Source organism: Paroedura picta, chromosome 3, assembly GCF_049243985.1.
Source record: "Paroedura picta isolate Pp20150507F chromosome 3, Ppicta_v3.0, whole genome shotgun sequence".
NCBI classification, from domain to species: Eukaryota; Metazoa; Chordata; class Lepidosauria; order Squamata; family Gekkonidae; genus Paroedura; species Paroedura picta.
The window spans coordinates 14524617-14552150 of record NC_135371.1 but is presented as its reverse complement, the minus strand read 5'-3'; the positions used below and the strand labels follow the sequence as shown (position 1 = coordinate 14552150).

The 27534-nt window shown below is 49.1% G+C and overlaps 2 protein-coding genes across 5 annotated transcripts in view; one reads left to right on the top strand and one right to left on the bottom strand.

Moving 5' to 3' along the window:
- The window catches only part of GABBR1 (gamma-aminobutyric acid type B receptor subunit 1), a 154253-nt gene extending 145099 nt beyond the window's left edge, over positions 1-9154 (top strand). Inside the window, exons 20-24 of the mRNA XM_077324812.1 lie at positions 695-788; positions 1625-1752; positions 2061-2189; positions 3081-3224; positions 4619-9154. Of these exons, the coding sequence (XP_077180927.1) occupies positions 695-788; positions 1625-1752; positions 2061-2189; positions 3081-3224; positions 4619-4864 (741 nt within the window). The 3' untranslated portion in view covers positions 4865-9154. The remainder of the gene's footprint in view (positions 1-694; positions 789-1624; positions 1753-2060; positions 2190-3080; positions 3225-4618) is intronic.
- A 2453-nt stretch (positions 9155-11607) lies between these two features.
- On the bottom strand, positions 11608-24248 carry RNF225 (ring finger protein 225). Of its 4 annotated transcripts, none has more exons than XM_077324797.1 (2): positions 24066-24248; positions 11608-14677 (listed from the first exon to the last, which is right to left on the bottom strand). In XM_077324797.1, the coding sequence occupies exon 2, from the start codon at positions 14544-14546 to the stop codon at positions 13845-13847; it is 702 nt and encodes a 233-aa protein (XP_077180912.1). In that variant the 5' UTR covers positions 14547-14677; positions 24066-24248; the 3' UTR covers positions 11608-13844. The 4 variants fall into 4 exon arrangements, with proteins under 4 accessions (XP_077180912.1, XP_077180910.1, XP_077180911.1 ...); XM_077324795.1 differs by lacking the exon at positions 24066-24248 and adding an exon at positions 23875-24032; XM_077324796.1 differs by lacking the exon at positions 24066-24248 and adding an exon at positions 23570-23730.
- Between the last annotated feature and the right edge of the window lie 3286 nt (positions 24249-27534).

The window sequence follows — 27534 nt, the reverse complement described above, 5'->3', positions numbered from 1 at the left end:
TCTCACTGTATCTGAAAAAGTGAGTGGCGACTCACAAAAGCTCCTAGCCTGCCACAAAGAGACCCACCCTGCACTCTTGCTTCTGCTGCAGACAGACTAACACAGTTACCCAGGGTCTGCCCCCAAGCCTTTTAGCTATGGATATGTTGGTTTCAGCGCTGTGAGCTGCCTGAACATGTTGAATGGAGAAACAGCTGATTAATCTCTTTTCAAAATGAATGGTGTGGTGCCTGCCCTCGGAATTGATTGATTGATTGATTGGATTATTATACTTCCCATCCCGATGAACCGACTCAAGGCAGTGTACAGTCTCATATATGCGCCTACAGAGAATTAAAGTTGTTAAAATTAAATTAACGCAGTTAAAAAAAACAATGACTTCCAGTTTTAAAACATTGAGCATCAGCAGTCTGATTTCTTGAGCCTCTTTCTGTCAAACTATAGTCTGGATCTCTTGCGGTCGATGGTAGATGGTAGGGATGTGAGGCCCAATAGAAGCTGGAAGGGAACCTCTCCCCCACCACCCTGCCCGTCATGTGATTGGGGCATGTGTCGGCCGCCACTCTCCGCAACGCTAACGAAACACTGTTGACTCCTCATTAACTCGGTTTCTGCTTGCCGCCTGCTTCTCCGCACTGCCTGCTGCTTGCCTGTCCTGTCCTCTGCCGACGTCTCCGTCCCGCGTCTCCGGAAGGAATTCACGAAAGAGGAGCCGAAAAGCGACATCGACGTCCTGATCCTGCCCCAGCTTGAGCACTGCAGCTCCAACAAGATGAACACCTGGCTGGGTGAGCCTCCTGGGGGAACCTGGCTTTTCCCAGCTTCACCCCAAAATGTAAAGCCCCGGCCCTTTCCTGTTCTTTCCCTGTTCCAGGGCTATGAACAGGAAGATCAGTGTCTTCCCTTACTGCTGCCTGCCAGCTGGGATCTATGGCAGAAGTTGAATGTGGATGCTCAGCATTAACATTAATCAAAACAGAAATCACCCAAGCTATCCCGCTAAATTCTGCAATCGGCACAAACGAGACAAATCTGCATGTATTTGACTGGCTCAGTTTGTCTGCACGCAACCGTGCGTGCTGGTCCTGGGAACAACAGGGCACCTGAAGTCCCACCCACTAATAATACACAATGGTTCTCAATTGCTCCTCCGGCATTTGCATTTCCCGTGCGCGTCACAGCTGCAAGGGATGGAAGCTTTCTTCCTTTCCTCTCCTTCAAATTAACATCAGGTTCTGTTGCCTGCATTTTCATGGAATCTCAAGATACAAACAGCTCACATGATGGAGACCCTTGTGTATAATCTGCACTAGAAACAGTCTAAAGCAGCCCAGATTTTGCGCTAACAACCTAAGTCATCTGAGAGTTGAATGCCGAACGGCAGACTCATCCATGCTGGAGGCCCGTAGCTGCATTAGGGTTGCTGAGTTTATCGGGGTAGTCAGACACTTCCTTCTACGCGTGGACCCAAACAGCTGAACTTACTTGCCTGCCATTGCTAAATCTGCCTCTTTCCTCCAGCCTTAACATCCTGCCCACTCCCACTACCTCCAGCCAGTGTCCTGCTCTGCCGTTCTTCCTTCCCGGCCTCTGACACCCCCCCCCCCTGTCTCCTTTCCCACAGGTATCTTCTACGGCTTCAAGGGGCTGCTGCTGCTGCTTGGCATCTTCCTTGCCTATGAGACAAAGGGCGTCTCTACGGAGAAGATCAATGACCACCGTGCTGTGGGCATGGCCATCTACAACGTGGCCGTGAGTGGCTCGATGTCATCTGGGGCAAACCGTCAGCTAAAGAGCCTCGTGCTCTTCTGACGGAACTCGCTGGATGAGCAACCCGGGAGGGGATTTGAACCCAAGCCACGGGTAGAACTGCCAACCTCCAAGCAGGGCCAGGATCCTCCTTGGACAGGGCCAATTTGTCTCTTGGCGGTGACAAATTGCTCATTAGCAGCATAGATCCGCCTCCCTTCCCGTTTCCCTCCTTCCTGTTAGCTACTAGCGTGTGCCCCTTCCCGGCTGTTGCAGGCTCTCCAACCTCCTTGGTTCTCTTCCTGTCCCAGGTGCTGTGTCTCATCACGGCCCCCGTTACCATGATCCTTAACAGTCAGCAGGATGCAGCCTTCGGCTTTGCCTCGCTGGCCATCGTCTTCTCCTCCTACTTCACCCTGGTTGTGCTGTTTGTGCCCAAGGTAACCATCATGGCTGTGGTCAGGCTGTGAGCTGGGGGGCAATCCCGATCCCATCAAATCTCAGAAGGTAGGCCAGGTCGCGATGCGGGGGGGGGGCAGGCAATGGCACACCACCCTGGAACGCCTCTTGCCTGGCAGCCAGAAAATAAATAAATGAAAAACAACAGCTGACTTGTAGCAACCAAAAAAGTCCTAGAATTTTAGAGTTAGAAGGGACCTCCAGGGGCTAGTCCAAGGCCCTTCAGGATGTGGGAAATGCACACATTTCCTAGGAACCTGAGATTTCATTTACAAACAAAACTAAGTTTCTAGCCCTGGTGATTATTGAGATAGAATATATATACAATGATTGGGTTCTGCTGAGGCAGAAGCCCTGAACCTATGCACACATGGCTGGGCTGGAAATAGGAAGGACTGAGGCACGGTGAGATGGAAGGAGAGGGGGAGGGCCAAGCAGAGAGGTGTTGCTGAGCGCCAAGAATTCCTGGCTAGTTTAATAGGACCTTTCTTCTTGGCAGGGTAGGGTAAGCTTATTGCCAGGCAACAGCAATCAGTTGCCCTGGAGAAAAGTACTGTCTTGGAGGGTGGACCCCATAGCATCGTCCTCCACGGAGGTCCCTCTCCGCCCCAAAACCCTCCCCCTCCCAGCTCCACCCCCAAAGTCTCCAGGTCTTTCCCAACCCAGAGCTGGCAACCCTTCTTCCCCCTGATGGCAGGCTGTTTGGCGCCCCCGTGCCCCAGAGGAGACGGGCTGGGAAGAGGCAACCGCTCTGACCCTGGTGGCCAGGTGTCTCTTCCGGCCCGGCTTCCCTGCGGCGTTAGGACTCGGGGCTCTGTCCTTTCAAGCAAGCCGCAGACTGAATGCCGAGCGTGTGTCGGGTGTCCCTGCAGATGCGTCGCCTCATCACCCGGGGCGAGTGGCAGTCGGAGCAGCAGGACACCATGAAGACCGGTTCGTCCACCAACAACAACGAGGAAGAGAAGTCGCGGATACTGGAGAAGGAGAACCGCGAGCTGGAGAAGATTATCTCGGAGGTGAGAGTGGGAGGAGGGAAGGGGAAAAGTCCGGGGCATGGCTGCTTGTTCTGTCACCTTTTCCCGCACACTTCTGTCCTGGCGCTCAGGTCCACTTGCATACATCATTATCATCATCATCATCATCATCAGTATTTGTTAAATTTCTAACCCGCCACTCCCACAAAGGCTCGTTGCGGGTTACAATATACATGAAATCCCCAATAAAATTACCCCTAAAACACTATAAAATACAATATAAACCAACACAGAACCCTCCTCCACTTGCCTTGCACAACAACCCTGTGAGGTAAGGTGGGGTACGAGAGAACAACTGGGCCTGGATCACTCCATAAGCTTCACACCCGGGTAAGGAATTTGCACCTAGTTCTCCCAGACCATGATTCTCTCTTTAACTACGGCTGCTCATTACATTTCCTAGAATTTCTTCTAGAACTAAAATTGGTGCTTTCCCTGTAAGTCCACATAAAGGCCAGGATTGTGAGGGCGGTTTTGTTGATTTTTTTTAAAGCCCTTGACAGTGTGCACAGTGTGCCTTTGTATTGTATAACACTTTTCCAGACTGTTCTGAGTTCTTTGTATATGTTATCTCGATAATCTTTATGGCAGCCCTACAGGGTGTGGCCAGCAGTCCCGCATCACGAATGCAGGACTGGGGCTGGGAGAATGGGGGTTTGCGTAAAACCACCTGTGCCCAAAACCACCAATTGCAGGGGACACCCACCCATTCCTGACACTGGCCCCCATATACAGACACATGCATCTCCCCCCAAAAATGCCCTGTCCTGTCAGGGCTCTCTCAGCCTCGCCTACCTCACAGGATGTCTGTTGTGGGGAGAGGGAAGGCGATTGTAAGCTGCTTTGAGATTCCTTTGGGTAGTGAAAAGCGGGGTATAAATACCAACTCTTCTTCTTCTACTCTGAAAACAGCAGCGCAAATATCAGATGTTTGGCTTCTTGGGCTACCGTTTCCCACCCACATCTTTGTCTTCAATTCCCTACCAGGGAACCTCTTCCCTTCCCTTTGTCTCCCTGCCCTTTAGGGCAGGGGTAGTCAAACTGCAGCCCTCCAGATGTCCATGGACTACAATTCCCAGGAGCCCCTGCCAGCATTCGCTGGCAGGGGGCTCCTGGGAATTGTAGTCCATGGACGTCTAGAGGGCCGCAGTTTGACTACCCCTGCTTTAGGGGGAAAGCCCTTTGCCCGGATTCCCACTCAGCAGGCCAAAAGAGCAGCTCTTGCTTTGGTTGCCAGGCAACAGGGACTAGGCCGTGCTTGCAGAGGGAAGGGGGGACCAGTGGCAACTCTCCCCACCCTAATTTTTGTCCCCTGTGACCCTGTGACCTGCTTGCGGGGATCCGTTAACCCGTTTCCCCACCGTTGTCCCCGACAGAAGGAAGAGCGCGTCTCCGAGCTCCAGCAGCAGCTCAAAGAGCGGCAACAGCTGAGGTCACGCCGGCGCTCCTCGAACTGTGCGGCTGACAACCACTTCAACAGCACGGCCTCGGCCTCGGCGGCCACAGGCCCCAACCTCTACCAGCCCAGCCTGCCTCTCGTCCGCTGCCTGGTGGCCGAACAAGCCGACAAGCTGGGGCGCAACAACTGTGACGGCAGCCGCGTCCACCTGCTCTACAAATGACAGGCCTCACAAGGGCCGCCGAGGGGGAAGTCGCCCGGCGCCTGCGCAGCAGGGGCAGGGGGGAGGGGGGGGCCAGAGGCCAGTGACACTGGTGGGCAGGGACTGGGGACATTTTTTTTAAGGAAAACAGAACCATCCTGTAGTCTTTGTAAAATAACTTTGTGACCGTCCACCTGCCTGCCCTCCCTCTTCCCTCCCCCCGGAACCTGGAATCCAGGTGCCAACTCTATGGGGGACTTTGTTTTAGAAGCACGGGGTCGTAGGGTCACCCCCTGCCCGACGCACGCACGCTGGACTACTTGCAAGCGTTCCCATCTGGGAAGGGGAAGCTGTTGGGGACGTGGCTCATCAAGCAGGAGGGTTCTGCGGCCCTCTGCGCGCGCGTGTGTGTGTGTGTGTGTGTGTTTGTGCGTGTGTGTGAGAGAAAGGGACTGAGATGCTGCCTCCTCTGATTTCTCCTCCTGTGCACTTTTCTCAATCATTAATGGGAGCTGCAACCAGGCAGCGTGCAGGCATGCATCTGAACCGAAGCTGTGTGTGTGTGTGTGTGTGTGTGTGTGTGTACAAGGGTGACTGCTGTGGCTGCAAAGGTGACTTCTGTCTCCATCTCCTGTAATGACCTATGTCACCATATGTGGGGTGAAAGCACATTTTCCTCCCCAGCCCAGCTTTATCTGTTTAAATTTTATTTTAGAAGGGCCTGTGTGATGATTCAGTTGGAGGATAGTTTGGAAGTGTTTATTTATTTATTTATGGCATTTATTTATTTTCTTCTTTAGAGGCTGAGATAGTCATCTGAAAGAAAAACTGATTTTATGAACTGAGGCAGATCGTGAGTGGGTGGGCAGGAAGGGATGTGCCAGGGTTTGTCTCCTGTGGCCCTTCCTTTGCAAACCCAGGGAATTGCTAATTGCCACTGTGGGATGGTAGGTGAATTTCCTCCAGACCAGACTGGATCCTGGAGGTCTTTGATGGAGGGATCACTTGGGCATGAAATTGGGGTCGCTGTCAGCAGGCAGGTAGTTGTGAGTTCCTGCATTGTGCAGGGGGTTGGACTAGATGACCCTGGAGGCCTCTTTCAACTCTGTGATTCTAAGATCTTGGGGGGATGTCAGATCAAATTTCATTCATCAGATATGAAAGGAGCTTTGACTCTTGTACCATGAGAATCTTGTTGTTTTCCTGGACTTGAATCTGTTACAGCAGACCAGCCTGGGTACTGTCTAAAACTATTCTTTTTCTCCTTGTGTTTGCAATCCACAAGGATACGAGGGGACTTTGTGGCAAACACACAAGATACACCAGTCAGAGTTGCTTTGAGACAGAGGGAGATTATTTCATGACTGATGCACACCACTGGGCAACGCCGGCTCCTTCTCAAAATACCACCCCAAGGTTCCCAGTCACCAGGCTTGATCCTCCAAAGCAGAGCTCACGGGTCCCAGAACCACTGTGAGGTCATGAGGAAAATATGCCCTCCTGCAGGCAGCCTTAGAATGCAGCCTATGGCCCTGCCAATTACATGCACAGTCAGGTTGTAGCACAACAGTCATACTGAGGAACTGAACAGCCACACTGTAATTCACAGGGGGATCTTGTTTTTTTCAGGCAGACAGTTGCTTCCCACTGCTGCCTGTTGCCAGAAATGAAAAAAAAAATCAAAAATACAAAATGGGGTACACAGTGCATCAGAGTTGTACAAAAGATAAAAGCCACTGTGTAATGACACCACAGGTAAACCAGAATTTACACAATGTAGAAACATTCTACGAAAACGTTATGTAACTGTACCTACTTTACGGTCCTTTACATGCTTCAGGAGTTGTTACTCTGCAATAAAACCATGTAGATAATCACTAGGACATGAATGTTATCTAGCGGCCTCTAGGCACTTGTGCAGTGAAATGTTTTCGGTTGGGGCCCACCGAGGAAGCAGTTGCAAGCAAAACGCAGGCTTCACAGGTTCCTCGTTTGGGTTTGGAATCTCCAGTGACGCTCCTACGGTTACATGACATTTTTGTGGAATTGCTGTTCTGCTTATGTTTTTAAGCACTGGATAAACTTTTTCTGCATTGCGTAAATTCTGATTTGGTTGTGTTGCCAGGAATGGAGAGAGAGAGTAGCTCATAGAGTAGCCATGGTCTGCATAAGTAAGTAAGACCAAGGCCCATTCCGCGCACACTGGATCAGGCACTTTCGTTGTGCTTTTGCAGCTGGATTTTCCTGTGCAGAACAGGAAAATCTACTTCGAAAGTGCATTGAAAGCACATTATCTAGCATGTGCAGAATGGGCGCAAGTTAGCCTGTAGTACAGTCATGCACAACTGGAACCAAACTCTTGGGAACAGCAGAACTAGACTGGAATGTGCAAACTCTTCCTGCAATTCTTATAGCTACATGCAACTAGACCACGGGTCCCCTGCCTTTTTATGCCTGTGGGCCGCTTTGGAGTTCTCACGCGGTCTGTTGGGCACAGCCGCAAAACGGCTGCCACACAAGGCAAAACCAGCCACGCAACAGCATGTGCAGCTTGCCTTTGATCACACAGTGACAATCCCTGTGCTGTGGTGACAGCTACTGTCAAAACAATGTTTTAGTAATAAGCAGTCCATCAGCCTTCCAGTGGCCAATCACAAGCCTCATTAGGTAAGCCCCACCCACTTGTTGGGTGGCAGGAATAACGTTGACGGGCGCCATGGGGCCATGCTGGGCACCCCTGAACTGGACTGCATTGGGTTGTAGTGCACATATATAATTGAATGTGTCCAAACTAGCACCCAGCCCGACCGGAGTGACTTATACCTGCCACCAGAAACACACACACACACCACACACTTGGCATACCTCATGTTGACACCACCGATACATGGGGAAATATCGAGATAAACCGGCAATAGTGAATCTTTTCACAGTTTATTGAAATTGCAAATCTGTATCGGAATGAGCCCTGGGTGTACAAAGCTCCTTTGCAACAAAACCGTCTTCTTCAGTGACTCTGTTCAATATCACCTTGACCATATATTCGTATTACTATTATTATTTGAATTTATTTTCTGCCACTCTTGGCAGAGCCAGCTCGTGGCAGGTTACAAAATAAAAATAAATACAAAGTCCCCTAAAAACCCCGCTAAAATTACAACAATTAACCGAAATATAGAGTCCAATTATAAGCCTGGCGGCAAATCAACCCCCCACCTACCCCCGCTGGGGACTAGAGGAGAACTGCTGGCCACCACTGTTAAAATATGGTGGAATACCTTCCTTTGGGAGGTCCCACAGATCTTCTCTCCGCACTTGCCTCAGCCATAGACCTGGTGGAAAGCTCCGTCTTACAGGCCCTGCGAAAGGCTGAAAGCTTTAAAGGTTCATAAACCTTTAGAATGGGGATCCAGGGGCCGAAGCCTAAAATACAAGGGAGTCAGATTTACAATTCCAATAAACTGAAAAGATTTGCCATCGCCGGTTTGCCTGTGTTTTTCCCCCCTGGATTATCGGCTGACGGGCCTTGTGGGTTTTCACACCACTGATACTCCTGTGCAATAGTCAAGTTGTGTTTACCATGTGACAAATGAATTCACCTGTGCGTTTAGAGCCTTGGGGTGTATATAGGAATGGTTGGGTGGGGTGGGGTATGGCTTAAGGGTCATTTCTTGGAGTCTCCCTGTATATTCTCAGCTGCGGAATGCCATAAGGCAACGTTGGGTATGCTGAGATGCAGGGGTCCTTCCCCAGGAATAAGGGGGAACGAAGCTTGGCTTCCAATGAGAAGTGGTGCTCAGCTGTGGAGCACAGGATCGGCTCCCTTGCGAGAATCAGTCCTAAGAACGTGGGATGGGCAGAGACACTTCCAAGGGGGCTTTTGAGCTGCTCCCACCAGACCCTCTTTTCGCAAAAGCCTGACCCTCCTGTATCGGACCCTGGGGCGGGACCGTACTCACCACGGATGCCTTCATCTCTCCCCCCACAGAAGGAACACAGAGAGCCGGAGTCCTAGTGGGAGCAAGGAATGGGGAGGACTGCTGATGATCACAAGGCCACGGGCCCAGCAGCTCCCTTCCCCCCGAGAGTCGCCTCAGCTGTGCGTGTGCTTGTGTGCGTGCTCGTGTGTGCACTGCATGCACGTTTCGGTGCCAGTCCCTCCCCCCACATTTCCCTCTCGAGCACTTTATTGTCCCAGTATGTGTGGGAGGAGTCATGGGTGCTGCCCTCGTAGGGGGTAGGGGAGCGCCCAACTCCCGGCAGACTTCCCCATCCAGCATACATTCTCCAGTAAAATCATACAACCTGAAACCTGGACTCCTGTCGTCTGTGGGCTGTGCTTTTGCTCCAGCCTTGTGTTCCAGCCTTGCACCCTTCTGTAGGGCAGGGTGGCCAGGTTGTGACTTCAAAGACTCCCGGAAAACAGGAAGGAGAGTCCAAAGGTCAGCCAGCTAATTTTCTTCTCCCTCATCCTCAGACAAGGATGCTCGGCTTCCGTGGCGCAGGGAGGAGGTAATGTCAGGGCTTCTGGAGTTCTGACCTTGGGATGGCACCTGGGTTTTGGCCCCTGCGGGACACAGGGAGTTGGACTGGAAGGGTCATTGGCCTGACCCAACATGGCTTCTCTTACACTCTCCTAGCTATAACCTGCAGAGGGCCAGGAGGACAAACAAGAGGCAGCTCAACCATCAAGCCAAAAAGGTTTGCTGGCAGGGGCTCATGGGAATTGTAGTCCATGGACATCTGGAGGACCACAGGTTGACTACCCCTGCTCTAAGCCATTCGCGGGGCACCAAGCCAGCATGACAAGTTGTCTTCTGGTTCTGAAAGGGCAGTTTGAGAGAAGATTCTCAGATGAATGAAAATACCGGCTTTGAGGAAGCACTTCCGATGGAGCACAGTGACCGCACTGGTTCGTACCAAATCGGATTAAGTGTCCATCTAAATGCTATTGCTACCTCCAGCCATGTTACTATGAATCCTTTGACCAGAATTGGAAGCTGAGACCTTGTGGCTTGGTTCTGACCCAACACCAAGATGTGGTTTGGTGCTACCTGAACAAATCTTGTAGCCGCGTGCAGGCTCATTTGAGATCCATTTTTTGTGCACCACAAACTACCTAAATAGTTTCTTCCGCTTTGATGGCAAATGGTGGCCTGCAGTGAACATGTGAGCCTGGGTGTGTTCCCCACCTGCAATCCTGCTTGCCGTTTGAATGTTAAAGTGCCTTGTGGTTGGCCAGCACAGTGGAAGCGATTCAAGGGGCACAGCTGAAGGCTGATCCTGCGTTGAGCAAGGGGTTGGACTAGATGGCCTGTGTGGCCCCTTCCCACTCTATGATTCAGTGAGCTAATCAGAACCTTCCTCAAGGCCACGATCCCATGCCTGAGGGAGTGTTCCGCTCCTGAACTTCCGCCTTTGAACCAAGGCTGGTAAAATACTGAGATGTGACCCAAGAAGTCAACTCAAGCCTGCTGCCCAGATTTCCCAATGCGAGAAGGCAGATGCGGTATAAAAATAAAACTCACGCTACAACGGGAGGACAGATTTCTCTCGGCATCTGAATTTGACAAACAGACGGAGCGGCCTCTCAAAATGCCAATGCAGCCAGAGACACCCGTACGCTCCGCCCCTTCTATACAGCGGCACGTGCACATTGATTGATCGATGCATTGTTTCATCCATTGTTTTCAAAGGGCCAGCCTATCAATGCCGCCCACGTTTGCTGTCGGCTCCTAATCTGCAAAACCAGTTCCTTCAGAGCTCAGCCCTGGAGAGAAAAGCTGCGCTCGGATTAAATATAGCGAGAAAGACTTCCAAGTCCGCCCCTCTTATCTTTTTTGTTGTTTGTTTTAATTGCCTTTGCCTGCCACCTGTACTGAGACGCCCACAGCTGGGCACACGTGCAAACGCTGGACTTTGCTAATCCCCATACTGGTCCCAATACAGTCCCTGCAGCAGCAGGACAGCTAGGCTGGAACGAAGTCCCATCAAGGGCTCAGAGCTGCAAGGCTTGGGAAGAAGGGGGCACTAATTGTCTGCATCCAGGCAAGCTGGAAACTTTTTATTATTTCCTTTTCTTTGGAGATTATATGTGCCAACGTAGGCCCATAACTACAAGCTGTCATCTTGTGGCAGGTGCATGGACGGAGCAGCTCCAGGGAGGCAGAGGGGATCCTGGGGGGTATTCGGAGATGCAGAAGTAACTTCTGCCCAGGAAAAGGGAACTCCCAAATGAGCCTTCAGGAAGACCTGAAGTGCCCAAAGTCTGCCAAGGAAACAGCTGTGCACCTTGGAGGGAAGGAGGAGATGGCTAGAGCTCCTAGCATTCCCGGAAATGGGCACAAGTGCTTCCCTCCTCTGCCCATCTTTCACAGCCACTGTGGGGGTCTCGTTCTCCCTCGTCTAGGTGGACACAAATGGGCATGGACACTGGTTTTAAGCCTTTCTTGATCCTGATTTGACAATAGATGCAAAATCTTGCTTGCCATCCTTCGTAAGTCAATGCATCCCTGCCTGTTTTATGGTGTGTGTGTATATATATATGGCGTGTGTGTGTGTGTATATATGGTATATATGGCGTGTGTGTGTGTGTATCCATGAGATCGGATGGGGTGTCAAAAATTTTAAATGGGTACTTTCCTGGAAAAGTACTTTTTTGGGGGGGGGGGAGACCGAGGGTAAAAGGAAGACAAAGTAGAGCAGATTTGGGGGGATCCTATCATTCGGTCGCATCACCAGCAAAACTAACACGAAAACACCTCTTCAAACCAACCAGATAAATCCTCTTTATTGGCAAGCACTCCAGTTCCCAAGCTTCAGTTGTCCTGCCCAGGGGCTTGCAGTCTGAAGGTAGGTTCCATCAGCCCGCCATTTCTCAGGCCTGCCACAGGTCCCTGGCAAGGTCTCTGCACGGCTGGGGCTTGCATTATATCTTCTAACAGTGCACGATTGCATAGGGGGGATCTTGAAATCAATGTCTTGTGAGGCTCAGAAAGCAGATTTGAAAGAGTCAATGTGGTACCCGCTCCTGTAAAGCTCCCTGCCTTTCTGTACTTCCACCCATATGAAGGCCCCTGTGGCTGGATGTGATTCAGGCATCCGGAAATGAATTCCGCACAGGGCAGGGGCTGAGGTGGCTTTCAGATGGAGGAGAGGCTACTAATTTGGATCCAACAGCATCATTAAACAATGCTGCCACGATGTATTGGTTAAGAAGCGGTGGCTCTAATCCGGCGAGCCAGGTGTGATTCCCTGCTCCTCCACATGCAGCCAGCTGGAAGACCTTAGGCTAGTCACAGTCCTGTTAGAGCAGTTCTCACGAGAGCAGTTTCTCACAGAGCAACTCTCCCAGCCCCGACTGCCTCACAGGGTGTCTGTTGTGGAGAGAGGAAGGCGACTGGAAACTGCTTTGAGACTCCTTCAGGTAGAGAAAAGCGGTGTATAAAAACCAACCCTTCTTTATCAAAGAGACAAGATTGGAAGGGGTGTAGTGCCTTCCATCAGGACTGGGGGGATAAATGGAGGTCTGTGTTAGGAAATACCAGGAGTGGGCAGGATTTGGGGCAGGGAGGGACCAAGCCCTATAAAGATAGGTTGAGGGACTTGGGAATGTTCAGCCTGGAGAAAAGGAGGTTGAGAGGGGACATGATAGCCTTCTTTAAGTATTTGAAAGGTTGTCACTTGGAGGAGGGCAGGATGCTGTTTCCATTGGTTGCAGAGGAGAGGACACGCAGTAATGGGTTTAAACTACAACTATATAGGCTAGGTATCAGGAAAAAAATTTTCACAGTCAGAGTAGTTCAGCAGTGGAATAGGCTGCCTAAGGAGGTGGTGAGCTCCCCCTCACTGGCAGTCTTCAAGCAAAGGTTGGATGCACACTTTTATTGGATGCTTTAGGATGCTTAGGGCTGATCCTGCGATGAGCAGGGGGTTGGACTAGATGGCCTGTATGGCCCCTTCCAACTCTATGATTCTATGATTCTATGAGGGACCTCAGTGGAGGAGGATGTTCCAGGGGATTTGATCTCTGTAGGCTGGAGATGAGCCAGAACTCCAGGGGATCACCAAGTCCCACCTGGAGGCTGGCATCCCTCGGTCTGCGCCAGATGCCAAGTATGACTGCCAGTCTTGCTACCGTATCTTTTGAAGAAATTAGCAGACGATAACAATCGCTGCAGGCTAATTATTTCTACAGATCAGGCTGCTATTACGAGCACAAGGGCAGGGCAGGGCAGGCCAGACCAGTTATTTTTTTTCTGGCCGGTTGCCAACCCTAAAGAGTAGGAATGACTTGGGTATGGGAAACCCGAGCCAGAGTATCCTGACCAATGCCCCAGATTGCTATCTTTCCCCTCCCGGCAGAGAGCTTGTGCTCTTGAGAGGCACAAAGCAGGTAGCAGTTCTGACAGGTGAAGCCTTCCCCCCTTTACTCCATCTCCACTCCAGATAAATCTTCCACTGTTTGCATTTGGGCCTGGCCCACTGCTCTGCAAAGCCAAGAGAGTGTCAGGAAGAAAACCTTGTTCAGAGCTGCAAATATAGATCCAGGAGGGGTGTAGGGGGTACCAGCTAGTCTCATACTAGTCTGGGAGCTGAAGGCAAGCAATATGACACCGCGCCTGCATTCCCATCCTTGGCCATATCCACAAAACGCAAGGCACACGTGCCCTGGTACGCCCAGTGGGTTTAGAATCCTTCCCTCACGTGAGCCTCAAGGAGCTGTAGAACAACTCTCACCCCACCGTTCTAGTTCTGGCAGATGATTAAGGTGGTAACTAATCCAGGTTACGTTATCCAGGCCATATGGTCGCTCCCCGCACCTCTGCGTCCACAAAGAGACCTTCCTGTGGCTGTTCCAGCAGCAACTCTTAAGCCATCAAATGCCTTCGCGGATAGGCCTCATTCAGCCAGGCCCAGGTAGGTTTGACTGCCCCCCACCCCACCCATGTCCCACAAACAGGGACTGTAGTTATTAGAGCCACGCTGAAAATGGCAGGATTTAGATCCCAGTGAGAGAGGAATTTAGCAAGGTATCGTTGTGGACGTTTCCTCCAGGAGCCTGCCCTTGGCTGAGGTTTCCTTGTTGCTGCCCGATCCACGGCATCGAATACCGGGACGGTAACAGAAAGATGTAGATGCCGCAGATAATTAGGCCGATGGTCACCAACAGGGCAATGGCCAGGGCCACGTAGAAGGGCCAGCCAGAGAGTGTGATCATCCGGCCTGGTCCTCGCGGGGCTGGCCTCCCCACATCAATGCTCAAGCTGACGGTGTTGAGGGAGGCTCCCGGCTTGGCCCTGATTTTAGTGGCACCCTTGCGCCCCCCGGCCAGGTACAGCAAACCCCGACGCCGGTCAAAGCGCACCGAGCCAGAGGGGGTTGGTGTGGCTGAGAGCTGCCCCAGCAGGTCAGTGTGCGTGGGGAGGCCCGGCAGGCCCTTGCGGGAAGGCAGGCTGGTAAGCGCCCGGCAGACCGGGCAGGTGATGGCGTTCACGTCCTCGGAGGAGACGTTGATGCGCGCCAGGCACTCCAGGCAGAAGATGTGGCTGCAACTCAGCTTCTTGGGCACTTTGAAGAGCCGGTCATAGCGGGTGAAGCAGATGACGCAGTCTAGGGCGCCGGCCTCAGAGTTTGCCCCTTCCTCCTTGTTATCTGGCTGCAAGGCCTCGGCGGCCTGGAAACGAGGGTTATCGTGGGCCATGACCGCCCCCAACAGCTGAGCCGGGATCAACGACGGAGAGACCGAGGGCTGAGGACTTGGGGTTTTGTGCCAGCAGGCGGCATCTCTGCTCAGCGACCCGGGAGAAACAGGCCGGGCCTATGTTGACAGTTCTGGGGAGGAGACAGAGAAGGCAAATATTTACTTCAGGCGACAAAGGGCCACACAATGATACAAGGTGCTAAGCTCCACGGGTAGATTACAAGGGAGGCACTCCACTTAATCTGGAGATACCACAAATGTTGCCTGCGTTACTTTCCAGCCACTGTTATTCATTGGCAAACCTTTATGAGCGGGCCACAGCCTGCCAATTACCTGAGGTAAAAGTCCTAAACCCTGCAGCCACTGAGAGCTGATGTTTCTCCTCCGTCCAATCCCACTGGCCCAAAAGACAGCTGGGACTGTCTACTATGCTGCTCTAATCTTTAGGCACTTCGCGAGCCTAGGGCATTCACTGCCCATACCTCTTCTGGCTCCCCCCCCCAAAAAAATATCTTGTATCAGACCTTTCCTAATGTTCAATCAACATTTCTGGGTTTCCTAGTTTAGCTCTCCCGATTGCAAATCGGGCTCTTCTACTGCAGATCGACATGGCTACCCATCCAAAAATGTCTTACCATTGCTATAAGAGGACCTCTTGACAGAGCTGCTAACCACCTGGGGGGACCTGACGGTCTCCTGGAATTATAAACTGGCAGGGGCTCATGGGAATTGTAGTCCATCGACATCTGGAGAGCCACAGTTTGGCCACCCCTGCGTCAGATTCCTGCCGAGTTCCTTCTCCAAACTCTGATCTTTCCAAACATGGCTGCCAATTTCCAGGAATTCCCCAACCCTAGCACTAGGCCTGGCCTTCACCGATTTAGAATTTTGTAAGTAACCTTGTGGATACTGTGCGCCAAAAGTCAGAACAGATAGGTTTAAAAAAAATCAGTATGTTCCAGAGTATTCATTTAGCCTGTTTCAATGCCACCTTTCTCCCGGAACGCAGAACTCAAAAGGCTGGGGTCACGACTGGTAAAGCCCTGTTTTATCTGGCCAGAAATTTGGACTCTCTTGTGAAGAGATTTTCAGCATTGCCCACGTAGTCATAGTGGGGATGAGGGCAAATATGTGAAGATCCAGAAATGAATGTTTCCTCGTCCATCCCCCCCCCCCCCCGCACACAAATAATTTTAAAGAAAATACTACAGAAGAAAACTGAAGAGAAACCTAAGAGGAACGGTCCATTATGCATTTTTCTCCCACGGAATAGCTGATTTCCCAGCTTTCTTTAAAAAGGTGATCAGCATAAGATCTAATTAATTGGTTGCCTCAGGCTATAAGCACAAGGACTAGGAATCTTTCCCACCTTCTCCTCCCTTCAACAGTCCCATTTGAGTCCAGGAAAGTTGATTCTTGGGATCTCTGGACCCATAGAGTTATATGTGGGGGGGCAAGCTCATAGAATTGCCCCTGACCAGAGAGAGTGGCAAGGTGATTCCTTTCACCTGTCCTCACTTATTCCCCCCCCCCTTCCCTCAAGGAACCTACATGGGTCATTTAGCCCTAGGGATCAGGTTGGCTGGGAGCCGGATGGGGCTGCTGAGGGGAGGGAAGTTAGGATACAGGATCCAACCGGATAAATAACACTTCGCAATTGCATAGCGCTTCCAAGCACATCCACACCCTTGGAAGAATCCTGCCAAGTAAGCTAGAATTATTCCCATCTTACAACTGGTGGGCTGGGAGAAAGCGATTCTGGCCTAAAGCTGCCTTGTAAGTCCGTGATAGAGCTGAGATTTCAACAAGGAGCTCGTCTTTGCTATTCAATGCCATCAGGGAAAACAGTCAGATAATATTTCCCGGCTTATCTCGCCTTTAGAAACAATTAGCAGTGAGCTTTATGGCTGCACACATCTTTCCTGCAGGCTGAAAAGCTCTGGACCAGAATTTATTTCCAGATGTTACAGAACTCCTGGCTCTCCAGCAGGTGTGCAACCTCCAGATGTGCAGCTCCAAAGAGGGATTTGCACCAGAACGATCTGCTAGTTTTGGATGCGTGTCGAGCTTTGCAGACTTTCCCTGTACAGCTGTGACTTTCAAGCTTGCAACATCAGCAACACCAGGTGCTTAGATGGCTGCTGCTGATGTTAGTGGAGTCACAACTCTACTGCCCTGGAGAACAAGGCAGCAACAGAACAACATAAACTGGATCACAATTGGGGATTTAACCACAAATGTTAAAGTGCCGTCAAGGAGAGTTTAAGGAGTTCTTCCAGATTAAAAATACCCCCCCCCAGGTCAACAAAACTGCTATCTGGGAAACTAGCAAAGCATTTGTGAGGGGTGGATTAATAATGCCTCTCAGAAAAGGAAAATGAGAGAAAAAATATAATCTCAGCTACAAAATATGGGAAAGCAGCACCAGCTAACCCCTACAAGAGAACTCTTAAAGAAGATCAGAGTTACGCTTAGAAAGGGCTCTATTACAAAGAGAAGAAATGAGGGGAAAGCTCAACATTTTTAAGTAAAAGAATTTTGAATTTGCAAATCAGGAAGATGGTTAGCTTATAGATTAAGAAAGGAGTTTGAAAAGAAGACAATCACAATGATGAGAGCAAAGGGCCTGGAATACTGGAAAGAACAAGAGGGATTTACAGAAGCAGATTTGTAAACCAGAGAATCACAAAACAAAAAGTTAATGAAGCAATGGTATCAATGAAGAAGAACAAGGCAAAAGGCCGGGATGGGTTCTCTTCTGAGAATATTTTTTTAAATGATCCACATAGTCACAATTATAAATGAAATTGTTGATCAGACTACGAATGACTGTCCTGAGTCCTGGAGCCAAGGTTATTTGTCATCGATGTATAAAGAAGATACGAATCCAGCAACTCCCCAGTCGTATAGACCAAGTTCGCTTTGGAATGTGGATTATAAAATATTTGCAAAAGTTTTATCAGAAAGACTGAAGGGCTGTTTCACAAGTTGTGCATGATGATCAGATGGGCTTCACGCCAAACAGATATACAAGAGACAATGTGAGAACGGCATTAAAAGTGACGGACGTTTCAAAGAGGGCATTAGAAACTGCACTCTACTTTTTAGATACTGAGAAAGCATTTGATAACATTTATTGGGGGTTGGGGAAATGTTTTACAACATTTTTTTACAACAATGTTTTTACAAAATATTTAAGGCAAGAAGCCAATGCCTTGGTAAATGGGATGGTTTCACAAGAAAAGATTGAAATTGCAAAAGGTAAGGCTGCCCTCTTCGCCGCTGTTGTTTAATTTGGTGTTAGAAGTATTGGCTATTAAAGTTAGATCAGACCCCGGAATTCTTGGTCTCCAAACAGATGGAGGAGAGTACAAGATCAGGAGTTATGCTGATGGTGTAGTTCATATGATGACTATACCTGAAATTTCTATCCCTAGGCTTATGAACTGTTTAAACGATTTTGGAACTGTATCAGGATATAAAATAAACAGCTGTACAGGCGACCTGATTGGCCAGTAAATGGTGATGCCCAACTCCTCCTAGTTCCCCTTACCGTCTTCATTATAATGTAATGGCTGCAGATGACAAGAAGGGAGGAGGGCAAAGCTTTCCTAATATTAAGATAGATTATCACACAGAAATCTTAACATGGATAACAGACTGGATTAAAGATCTGTTGTAAAGAAGTTTGAAATTCAAAGAAATGGGTTCAGTTCAAAATCTGCATAATTTACTATGCCCAGTTAAAAAGAAATCGGAAACTGCATAACATCACATATGAAGACATAACTTTCTTAGGATATGGGGAAAATATAAAGAAAGAATTAGTCCAAAAGTCTCACCATTAAAAATTGTTGAAAGGAGAACAAGAAATAAGACTAATGACTTTTACATATTCAAAATGTTGTTGACAAAGAGAAAAAATGAAAAGCTGGCAGCAGATACAGCAAGAAGAAAAAGGAGCAGGCTGGTTTACCTCTATGCAGTGGGCATCCAAGGTGAAAGAAGAGCTAAAACACTCTTGAACTCTGAGAGAGCAGATTGAATTTGAGAAGATGATTATGCAAGACAAATTCTTGGGTAGAATCTATAAGCTTTTGCTTAAATATGAAACTGAGATGAGATGGAGCATGTGAAAACTTGTATGATAAACTGGATGCAAAATCTTGGTGTCACTATTACAACAGAAGAATGAGAATACTTATACAGTGCAAAAATGTGAAAGTGACCAAGTGTCAAGCATTGCGTGAACATTGGTTTAAGATGTTTTCTAGATGGCATTTGATACCTAAAGTCTAAACAAACTGACAGAAAATTTTGGAAATGTCAGGAAGCTACTGGATCATTTTTTCCACGTGTGGTAGAATTGTCAACTAATCAAAAAGTTTTGGTTAAAAGTTCATGACAAATATCAAACTACGTTTAAATGTAAACTTGTAAAAAGGTAAAGGTAAAGGTATCCCCTGTGCAAGCACCGAGTCATGTCTGACCCTTGGGGTGACGCCCTCTAGCGTTTTTATGGCAGACTCAATACGGGGTGGTTTGCCAGTGCCTTCCCCAGTCATTACTGTTTACCCCCCAGCAAACTGGGTACTCATTTTACCGACCTCGGAAGGATGGAAGGCTGAGTCAACCCTGAGCCAGCTGCTGGGATTGAACTCCCAGCCTCACAGGCAGAGCTTCAGACAGCATTTCTGCTGCCTTACCACTCTGCGCCAAACTTGTACTGGACCCCCAAAATTTTGTAAAGCATTTTACCCACAGGTGTACCCAAACAGGGTGCAGAATCTTTCTTTCATGCAACAACAGCAGCAAGATTAACCATCACGACTAACGGGAAGCAATTGACAATAACAAGCTCCTTACATGGACATATGGAGCATGAAATGCAGAGAAGTAGTGGTAATGGCTAAGCTAACAGACCTGGTCAACCATAGACTGCCGAAGGGTTTCCAAAAACACTGAGATTAATAACTGTAATACTTGCAAAATCTTTATTTCTGACTTTTCTGTGAATCTTCTGAATTACGGGTATAATAAAAGAAAATAGGGGATTTAAGGAGAAATCTAGCCAAGTCACACACACACAGACTCGGCAGAGTGATAAGAAAATGTGGCAAGTAGGATGCTGAGGAATTTTTCTACCACCAATATAATTTTGGCTTCAAAGGACGCAGAAAATGAGAACAAACCAACATATGCATGCAATACATTCTCAGATCTATATTACAAATCAATCCTGAGCCCACATTTATTTGCAGATTGTCAAATAAAGATGCTGGCATTTATCACGGGTGCCAGGTTTTCTCTCAGCACACAAATAATTCACTCACACTCTTTAGAGTTTAGGGGAATTTTACATCTCTAGCCAGCAAGCTTCAATCCTACCAGTTCCATCTTTGATCCTCCCACAGTTCAGCCAAAGTTCCAGAAATGCACCCTGCATATTCCTCCACCCTTACCTCTGCTATGTCAGCACTCACCCTCTCTCAAAAACTCTTCTGTCCTGGAATTCAGGTGATCTGCTATGCCCTCCAGAATTTTGTTTTGGAATTATGGACCATCCCTTAAAAATAAGGTAGATCGATTCTAACACATCAACAGACCTCTGGCTACTGACTGGAGAAGGCGTACTTTGGAATGCACCTTTAAGATAAGAAAATTGGAAAACAAACTCTTGCTAAAGTATGCCCATGAAGCTACAACTGAAGGCGCAGGACTAGGGTGTAATCAAAAGAAGCTGGAAGCCCTGACTTCCTATCTTGCTCTGGGGTGTAGCACGCTACGGAAGAAGAGAATTTATTTGTTTAGCCTTACCTCTGCTCCACAAGGGAGATTCAACTGGCCGGTGAATCCACAGAGGAAGCACAATAAAATCAGAGTCCAGTAGCACCTTTAAGACCCACAAAGATTTATTCAAAGGGGCTACTGGACTCTGATTTTATTGAGCTACTTCAGACCAACACGGCTACTCATTTGAATCTATCCACAGAGGAAGGTTGATCTATCAAGTTCCATAGGGTGCTAATAAATATCAAGGACAGCGGTGTCCAGGTGGACTTTTGTGGGTTAAAATCAGCCTCCTCACAGCTTTTGTTCTCTTATCGATCCAAAATCTGCAACTTCTGTAATATCCTAGCTCCTTATAATTCCCAAGACTACAATCACCATGTGGAAATTTACTTCCTGCCCTTTAAGGAGCTCATTATAAGTCTTCCTGTCCTTTAAGGAGTTCATTATAAGCCTCACAAGAACCCGGTACAGTAGTCTGGGCTAAAAGGGTCTAAGCTTTTGTGTGCACACTTCACAAGCTTGGAAAGCAAGTCGCAACCTGAAACTCGGTCTCCCTCACCCAAATGTAACATTCTAATAAGCCTGCGCCAAATTTAATACTGGACCCAGGGAAATCTGTGTTTGCTCAGCCACAGCGAGGGCTGCAACTCACGTTGAACAGATGTGGTTCGCTTAGTAAGAGCCCTGGGACATCAAGGTCTACTCTGAAGCAGCCTTCTAGGGAGTCCAGAAGAGGAAGCTTTCCCTGCTACCCACCTGAAGTCATTTTTAAAAATTACATCCCATTAGCTCCCTCAGGGAGATCCAAAGTTTCATTCTTGCCTCTGCCACCCTTGCTTTACAGTAATAAGAGATACCAAGTGGCATAGCAGTTAGCCACATGGGAGGCTCAATTTTCAAATCTCACACTCTCAATGTAACCACCACACAGGGTTGTTATTGCTAGAATATGCAAGTTCTGTAGTGTGCATGATTCAGGAGCAACATGAATATCCTACAGGGCGCATCAGAGGAGATGTGTATTTAGCATAGTTAAGAATAGGAACTTCCTGAAATGTTTCAAATAATCTCGTCCAACATCCTGACTGGGTCATTTGGAGACTTCCTGCTCCTTTGAGCATACTTCCTCCCTGCTCGCCTCCAGAAGAACAACAGTTAGACAGTCAGGACTCTTTCTTTCCTTCTCTTACTTGCCAAGTTGTTTCTCTTCATCATAAAATTATTTTATTCTTTAAGCCGCTGGGGCTCAGCTTCCATTGCATATTTAAATTCTGCCAACAGGTTATAAGACTAAAATGCCTTGGGTTCTCAAGGCAAAGAAAGATGAGGCATAAATCAATAAACAAACGGTTATAAGGAGGTGGGTTTGGGCCTACAATCATCCAGTGCTTCCACAGCACGATTGTCCTCGTCCACCACTTTATCCATGTCCGATGTTTCTTGGATACGGCCAGAAATGGACTGGAGCTTGTCCACATGTGAACAATGTATCCTACTACTGAGCCATATTCCCTCCTGCATTTGTCTTCTGTACGAACGATCAATCTCAGACAGAGAAACAGCAGAATCATACTGAGTCAGACAAAGCTCAGGATCAGACCACTGATCAACAAAGCTCACTGATCAACAAAGCTCTGACCAGCAGGGATTCTCCAGGGTCTTTGGACGAGGCCTTTCACATCACTGACTAGCTAAGTCTTTTAGCTGGAATTGCTGGGGGGGGGGGGGGGCTTTCAGGGCACACAGAAGATGCTCTGCCACTGAGCCATGGCCCCTCCCAGAAAGAAGAACCCTCCAGGCAACTAAGGAGCAGCTATTACTGAAGAGGCTGAAAACTTAAGATTGCAAAGCAGATTCCCCTTTCAACACAACAGTCCAAAAACCTCCGGCTCTTTGGCCCTTCCTGTTGCTATTTTCATGGTGGACTGAGCCACCGTGACCCCGGATCAAGGAGACGCAAGTTCAAATCCCGATACTGCCACGGAAGCTAGGTGACCCTGGGCCAGTCCCTTCCCTCTCTTTCACAGCTGACTGTACACATAACAGGGAGAAGGGGAGGATAATGGCATAAGCTAAGGCACTTTATGTCCCCATTGGGGAGGAAAGTAGGCTATGAGCTTCCACAGTTCACTGGCTGCGAGAGAAAGACAGGCACCAGGGACCCAGGACCACGAGCAAACACAACTGATTCTGTCCTGTTGTTAGAATAGTTATCGTCTCAGCTATAGCTGCTTATCTCTAGATCAGGGGTAGTCAAACTGCGGCCCTCCAGATGTCCATGGACTACAATTCCCAAGAGCCCCCTGCCAGCGAATGCTGGCAGGGGGCTCCTGGGAATTGTAGTCCATGGACATCTGGAGGGCCGCAGTTTGACTACCCCTGATCTATTGTCAGCTCTGCAGGCAAAAATGGCTACTTTGGAGGGTGAACTCTGAGGCCTTGTACCATCTTAAAGCCCTCCTCCATACCTCCAGGAATCTTTCCAACCGAGGGGTAGCCAACCTCCAGGTGGGACCTGGGTACTCCAGGAATTACAATTCATTTCCAGGTTATAAAGATCAGCTTCCCAGGCAAAAATGACTGCTTCCTGAGGCATTGGACCATTCTGAAGTCCCACTTCCAATCCAAGTGTATGGGAGGTCAAGGAATGTCTCAGAGCATGCACAGGGTCATGCTCCCTTTCACCAAATCATAGCCAGCTCCTATGCATGTGGCAAGAAAGAGGGCTTTCACTTTAGAAGGTGCAACTTCCAGGCAAGCCTCAACCTGACCCCTTTCATTTTAGGCATTTTAAAAAGCAGTCCTTTCTGCTAAGTGAAATACAACCAGCCCCAGACTCCTGAAAGCCCCTTCAGGTTTCCTTTTAGGCATTTTTCTTTTTTTTTTAGAAAATTCCTGCAGAGCTTTTCCTGCAGACTCCACCAGGACTAGCAGCATGCTTTTTTTTTTAAACGAAGATTTGCATCGTCTGAGGCTACATTCCACTCTAGAAGGCGCCTTTTATTAAGCATGGACGTTTTTCACCACCCCCCTCCCATGATAATCATCACTCCCTGGCCATATATGGTTTATTACCATCAGTTATTAGAAGATTTATAAGCCGCTCGTCCCTAACAAGCTCGAGGACGTGTACAACGCTGTAAAATTCTCCATAAAGATAAACGGCGACAAAAAAAAAAAACAGCCAAAGCCATCGGAACTGCGAACCCGAGTGCCCCAGGTCGCCTCACCTCTTCGGCCTTGTCGTGACCCCTCTGCCTGCAGGCCACGCACTTGTTTTGGGTCCTCCTTGCCGAAGGGCAATGGACACAGGTGTGCTCGCGGAGCGCCGCCTGCACCAGGAAGAAAGGGCTTCACTCTTGTGCGGGCCGGCAGCGAACTAACTTCGACCGGTCGGGGAGCCGGGCGGGAATCTCCCTCTAGGGCTGGCCCCACCGCCTACTCCTCCTCCCCCCAACTCCCGCGGCAGATCGCCAGCCCCGCCGCGGCAGGCCCTCCTCCCCGGCCCCCTTGCCACTTCCTGGAGAAAGCTCACCTGTGCCCGGGCGGCGCACGGCGGCCGAGATCGCGCCCAAGGGTGCCGCACGCCGGCTGGGCTTCCCTCTCTCCCTCTCGGGCGACTTCCTTCTCCTCCTTCCCGGGGGCCGCCTGCTCCGCGCCGCTCCCCGCCCCTGGAATCTGCCCCCTGGAGAGAAGGGCGCACCTGGGGCACGCCCCCCTACCTACCTGCCTGCCTGCCCCGCGGCTCCACCTGCTCCCGCTCCTGCCGCCGCCGCCTCTGGAGCCAAGCCAGGCTGATCGAGCCGGTGCCACCACATTCCCGCCCCAGAGCCGGCTGGGCAAGATTTGGCCGGAGCGCCGCCGTCGTTCCCCAGAGCGGTTCCTTGCAGCCTCCGGCTCGCCTCCTCCCCGGCGCGGGGGGCCTGCATGCAGCAGCCCGCCCCCCCACCCCCCTCAAAGGCAAGGCGCTTGCAGCGAGTGCAGAGCAAGCCCAGCACGGGGCATGGGGGCGCCAGGCGACGGAAGCGCCGGCAAGTTCCGTGTTCCAAGTTTGCCTTCAAAGCCGTTCCTTAAACTTCGTTATTGCACAATAAAATCAGAGTCCAGTAGCACCTTGAAGACCAACAAAGATTTAGTTATGTTGGTCTTCAAGGTGCTACTGGACTCTGATTTTATTGTGCTACTTCAGACCGACACGGCTGCCCGTTTGAATCTCTCAATTATCGCAAACTTCGTAGGGATGATAGATAAGTGACCAAACAAAGCTAGATTCAAGGGGGTGGCAAGTCCAGGGTCACGATCCAGAGGCAGGCAATGTCAAACCACCTCGGCTCTGAAACCCCAGCAGGGTCAACTGTGAGTCAGCTGAGGTGCTTTTCCACCACCAGAAATGTCAGTAGATAAGGCAGCTTTGCTTAGCCCTCGGTGAAAAGGCACGCCTTCCAAAAATCCCTCTTATAAACAGCTTTAGGGGTGAGATCCTCCTTTGCATTGGACAAACTTTACATGCTACAGCCTCCGAAAGTTCACTTGTTGGCTTGGCCAGCTGACTTGAGTCTTGGGAGAGACAACCCAACCTTAGGGCCCGGTTTGACTTGCCACCAGCAATAGCTGAGCACGGCTGCCATCTGCTGGCACAATATGTCTGTAAGTTAAACAGGCTGGTCAGGCAGATGTGAGGATTCCAGGTGAACCTGGCCACGGGTGTCCTGTGGCAGTTTCCATCCACAAGAGCAAGACTTGTCCTGCCTCTACCCATCAAAATGCTGCTCCCTAGAATAGTGATCCCCAACCTGTGGGCTGCGGACCACATGTGGTCCATCAACTAATTGGAGGTGGGCCGCAAAGGACGCCTTCTCCCCCCCCCCCCCCGGCCCTTTACAACACACTTTGGGTGTCATTGTCTCCCATCACTCCCAGATGGGACTATCTCGTTGCAGAGAAACAAGCTCAGGGTTCCCATTGATTTGTCATTATCATGAGTTAAAATTTCCATGAAAATAAAATGTCCCTTATGTTCATTGTTGTGGCGTGTCTGTATCTTATTTTGAAGGGATGTTTAAACATTGCCATAGCGATCAGAGAGCGTTAGGGCAGGGGTTGAGAGTAGAGGAGTAAACTACCCCCCCCCAGCGGGCCTCAGTAAAATTGTCAAGCTTTGAGTGGTCCCCGGTGTTAAAAAGGTTGGGGACCACTGCCCTAGAACACAGCATGAGGGAAGAGAGAATGGAATCATGGAGTTGGAAGGAGTTATGCAGGCCATCTAGTGCAACCCCCTGCTTAGTGTAGAAGACTCAGAAACCGACCACAGGAAAAGGGAACTGGCAAAAAAACACCTCCCTTGGGCGTATTGATATGGTCCGCAGGATCCAACCCACTGAATTTGAGGTGGTATTTGGCCACCGTGACTCACCTGTGCATGAATCTGTCAGTTCTTGTGGTAAACAGACCCATTTGCCAGTCATCTGGGCATGAGGTACCCCACTGATAAAGTGGTTGGGGGCTGTGGGTGGCTGCAGTCAGGTGTGCAAAGGAGGGAGAGGAAGATTAGTTTGTATCACCAGTGGTTTGGGATTGTATTTTTTTCCTTCTTTTATGTAGTTTTAATCATTTTATTGTAAACCGCCACGAGTCGGTAAGGTCCGGGAGTAGCAATCAACCAATACAATAAATAAATACACAAAATTCCTCTCGGCTGGCCAACTTCACAACACCATGAGGCAGTCTTATGCGGGTGGCCAGCAAATGGCCTTTAAACACTGAGTTGTTTTATTTCCTAGTATATTTATAGCTAAAAATGAATAATTTTTAGTACGGCCCGCCCTTCTCGGTTGGCTCAGGGCAGGCAACTGCAGAATAAAACAAATTAATTATTAAAATATTTTAAAATATATATTAAAGCTGCCTATTTTGCATTTCCAATTTATTGTGGGTTGGGCAGTATTTAATTGGTGGAGATGAGATGGTTTCCAAGCAGAGAGGCCAATGTTTTTGTGCTGTCATTTTGTGATGTCATTTAATGAGAGAGCACTCTTTGAAAGGGGCCCTGCGTGATCTGTAAGACCCCTGCTGGATCAGACCAATGGTCTATCTAGTCCAGCATCCTGTTTTAAAGTGTCCACCCAGTTCTTCTGGAGGGCTAGCAACAGGGCACAGAAGCTGAGGCCTTCCCTGATGTTACCTCCTGGCTCTGGGATTTAGAGGTTTAGTGCTGTTGAATGTGGAGGTTCCTCGGGCCCCATTGCTAGTAGCTACTAATAGACCTCTTCTTCTTGAATCTATCTAATCCCCATTCAAAGCAGTTTATTCCTATGGCAATTGCTGTCTCTTGTCAAAACCATGCTTGTTTTTGCCATTTGTTCTTTTATTGCCTTGCTCTGATCTCTTTTGATGTCTTAGGTTTGAATCATCACAGCAGTGGATTAACCAGTTGGTGGAGGAAACTCCAGCTCTTACCTGTTGCTCTGGCACCGCTATCTCACCTTGAAGGGTGGTTGTGTCTGCCTGGCTAACCGAAGTGCAATAAAATCAGAGTCCCGTAGCACCTTTAAGACCAACAAAGACTTTAAGACCGAGGAAGAGTGCTTGCACTCGAAAGCTCATGCCTTGAATAAACTGGACTCTGATTTTGTGCTATTTCAGACCAACACGGCTACCCATTTGAATCTGGCTAACCGAAGGAAAGAATCCCAGGATTTTCATGCCTAAATGGACTGGGGGGGGGGAAATATTAGTCGTAGCAAAGCTCTCCGAATGGGTGGAGTTAATTTTTAACATATTTTTAATGTGTTAAACATTTATTGGGTGATATAACCATATATGGTCATGTCAAACCCCAGCCCCCAACAGTGAGTGATTCTGGTGTTTCCCCGAAGCCAAACAGTAAAAAAAGTTGAGAACAGCTGGTTTCAGTTGTATGAAAGTGAAGCTATACCAGCTGCCGTTTAGTTTCCTGGACGGCACCTTAATCCAGATGTGCACTGAAATTTCACCTGTGGCCAGGCAGCAATCTGAGCACCACTGAATTTATTTATTGCATTTATACCCTGCCTTTCTCCATAGTAAGAACCTCCAAAAGTTTACGTTGTTCTCTATTTTAACCTGGCATCTTTCAATTCTCGGCAGATTAAGGCCAGGGAACATTGAACTAAAAATGGCCAGCTTTTCAGAGGTTTAATGCCCAGGACACCAGAGG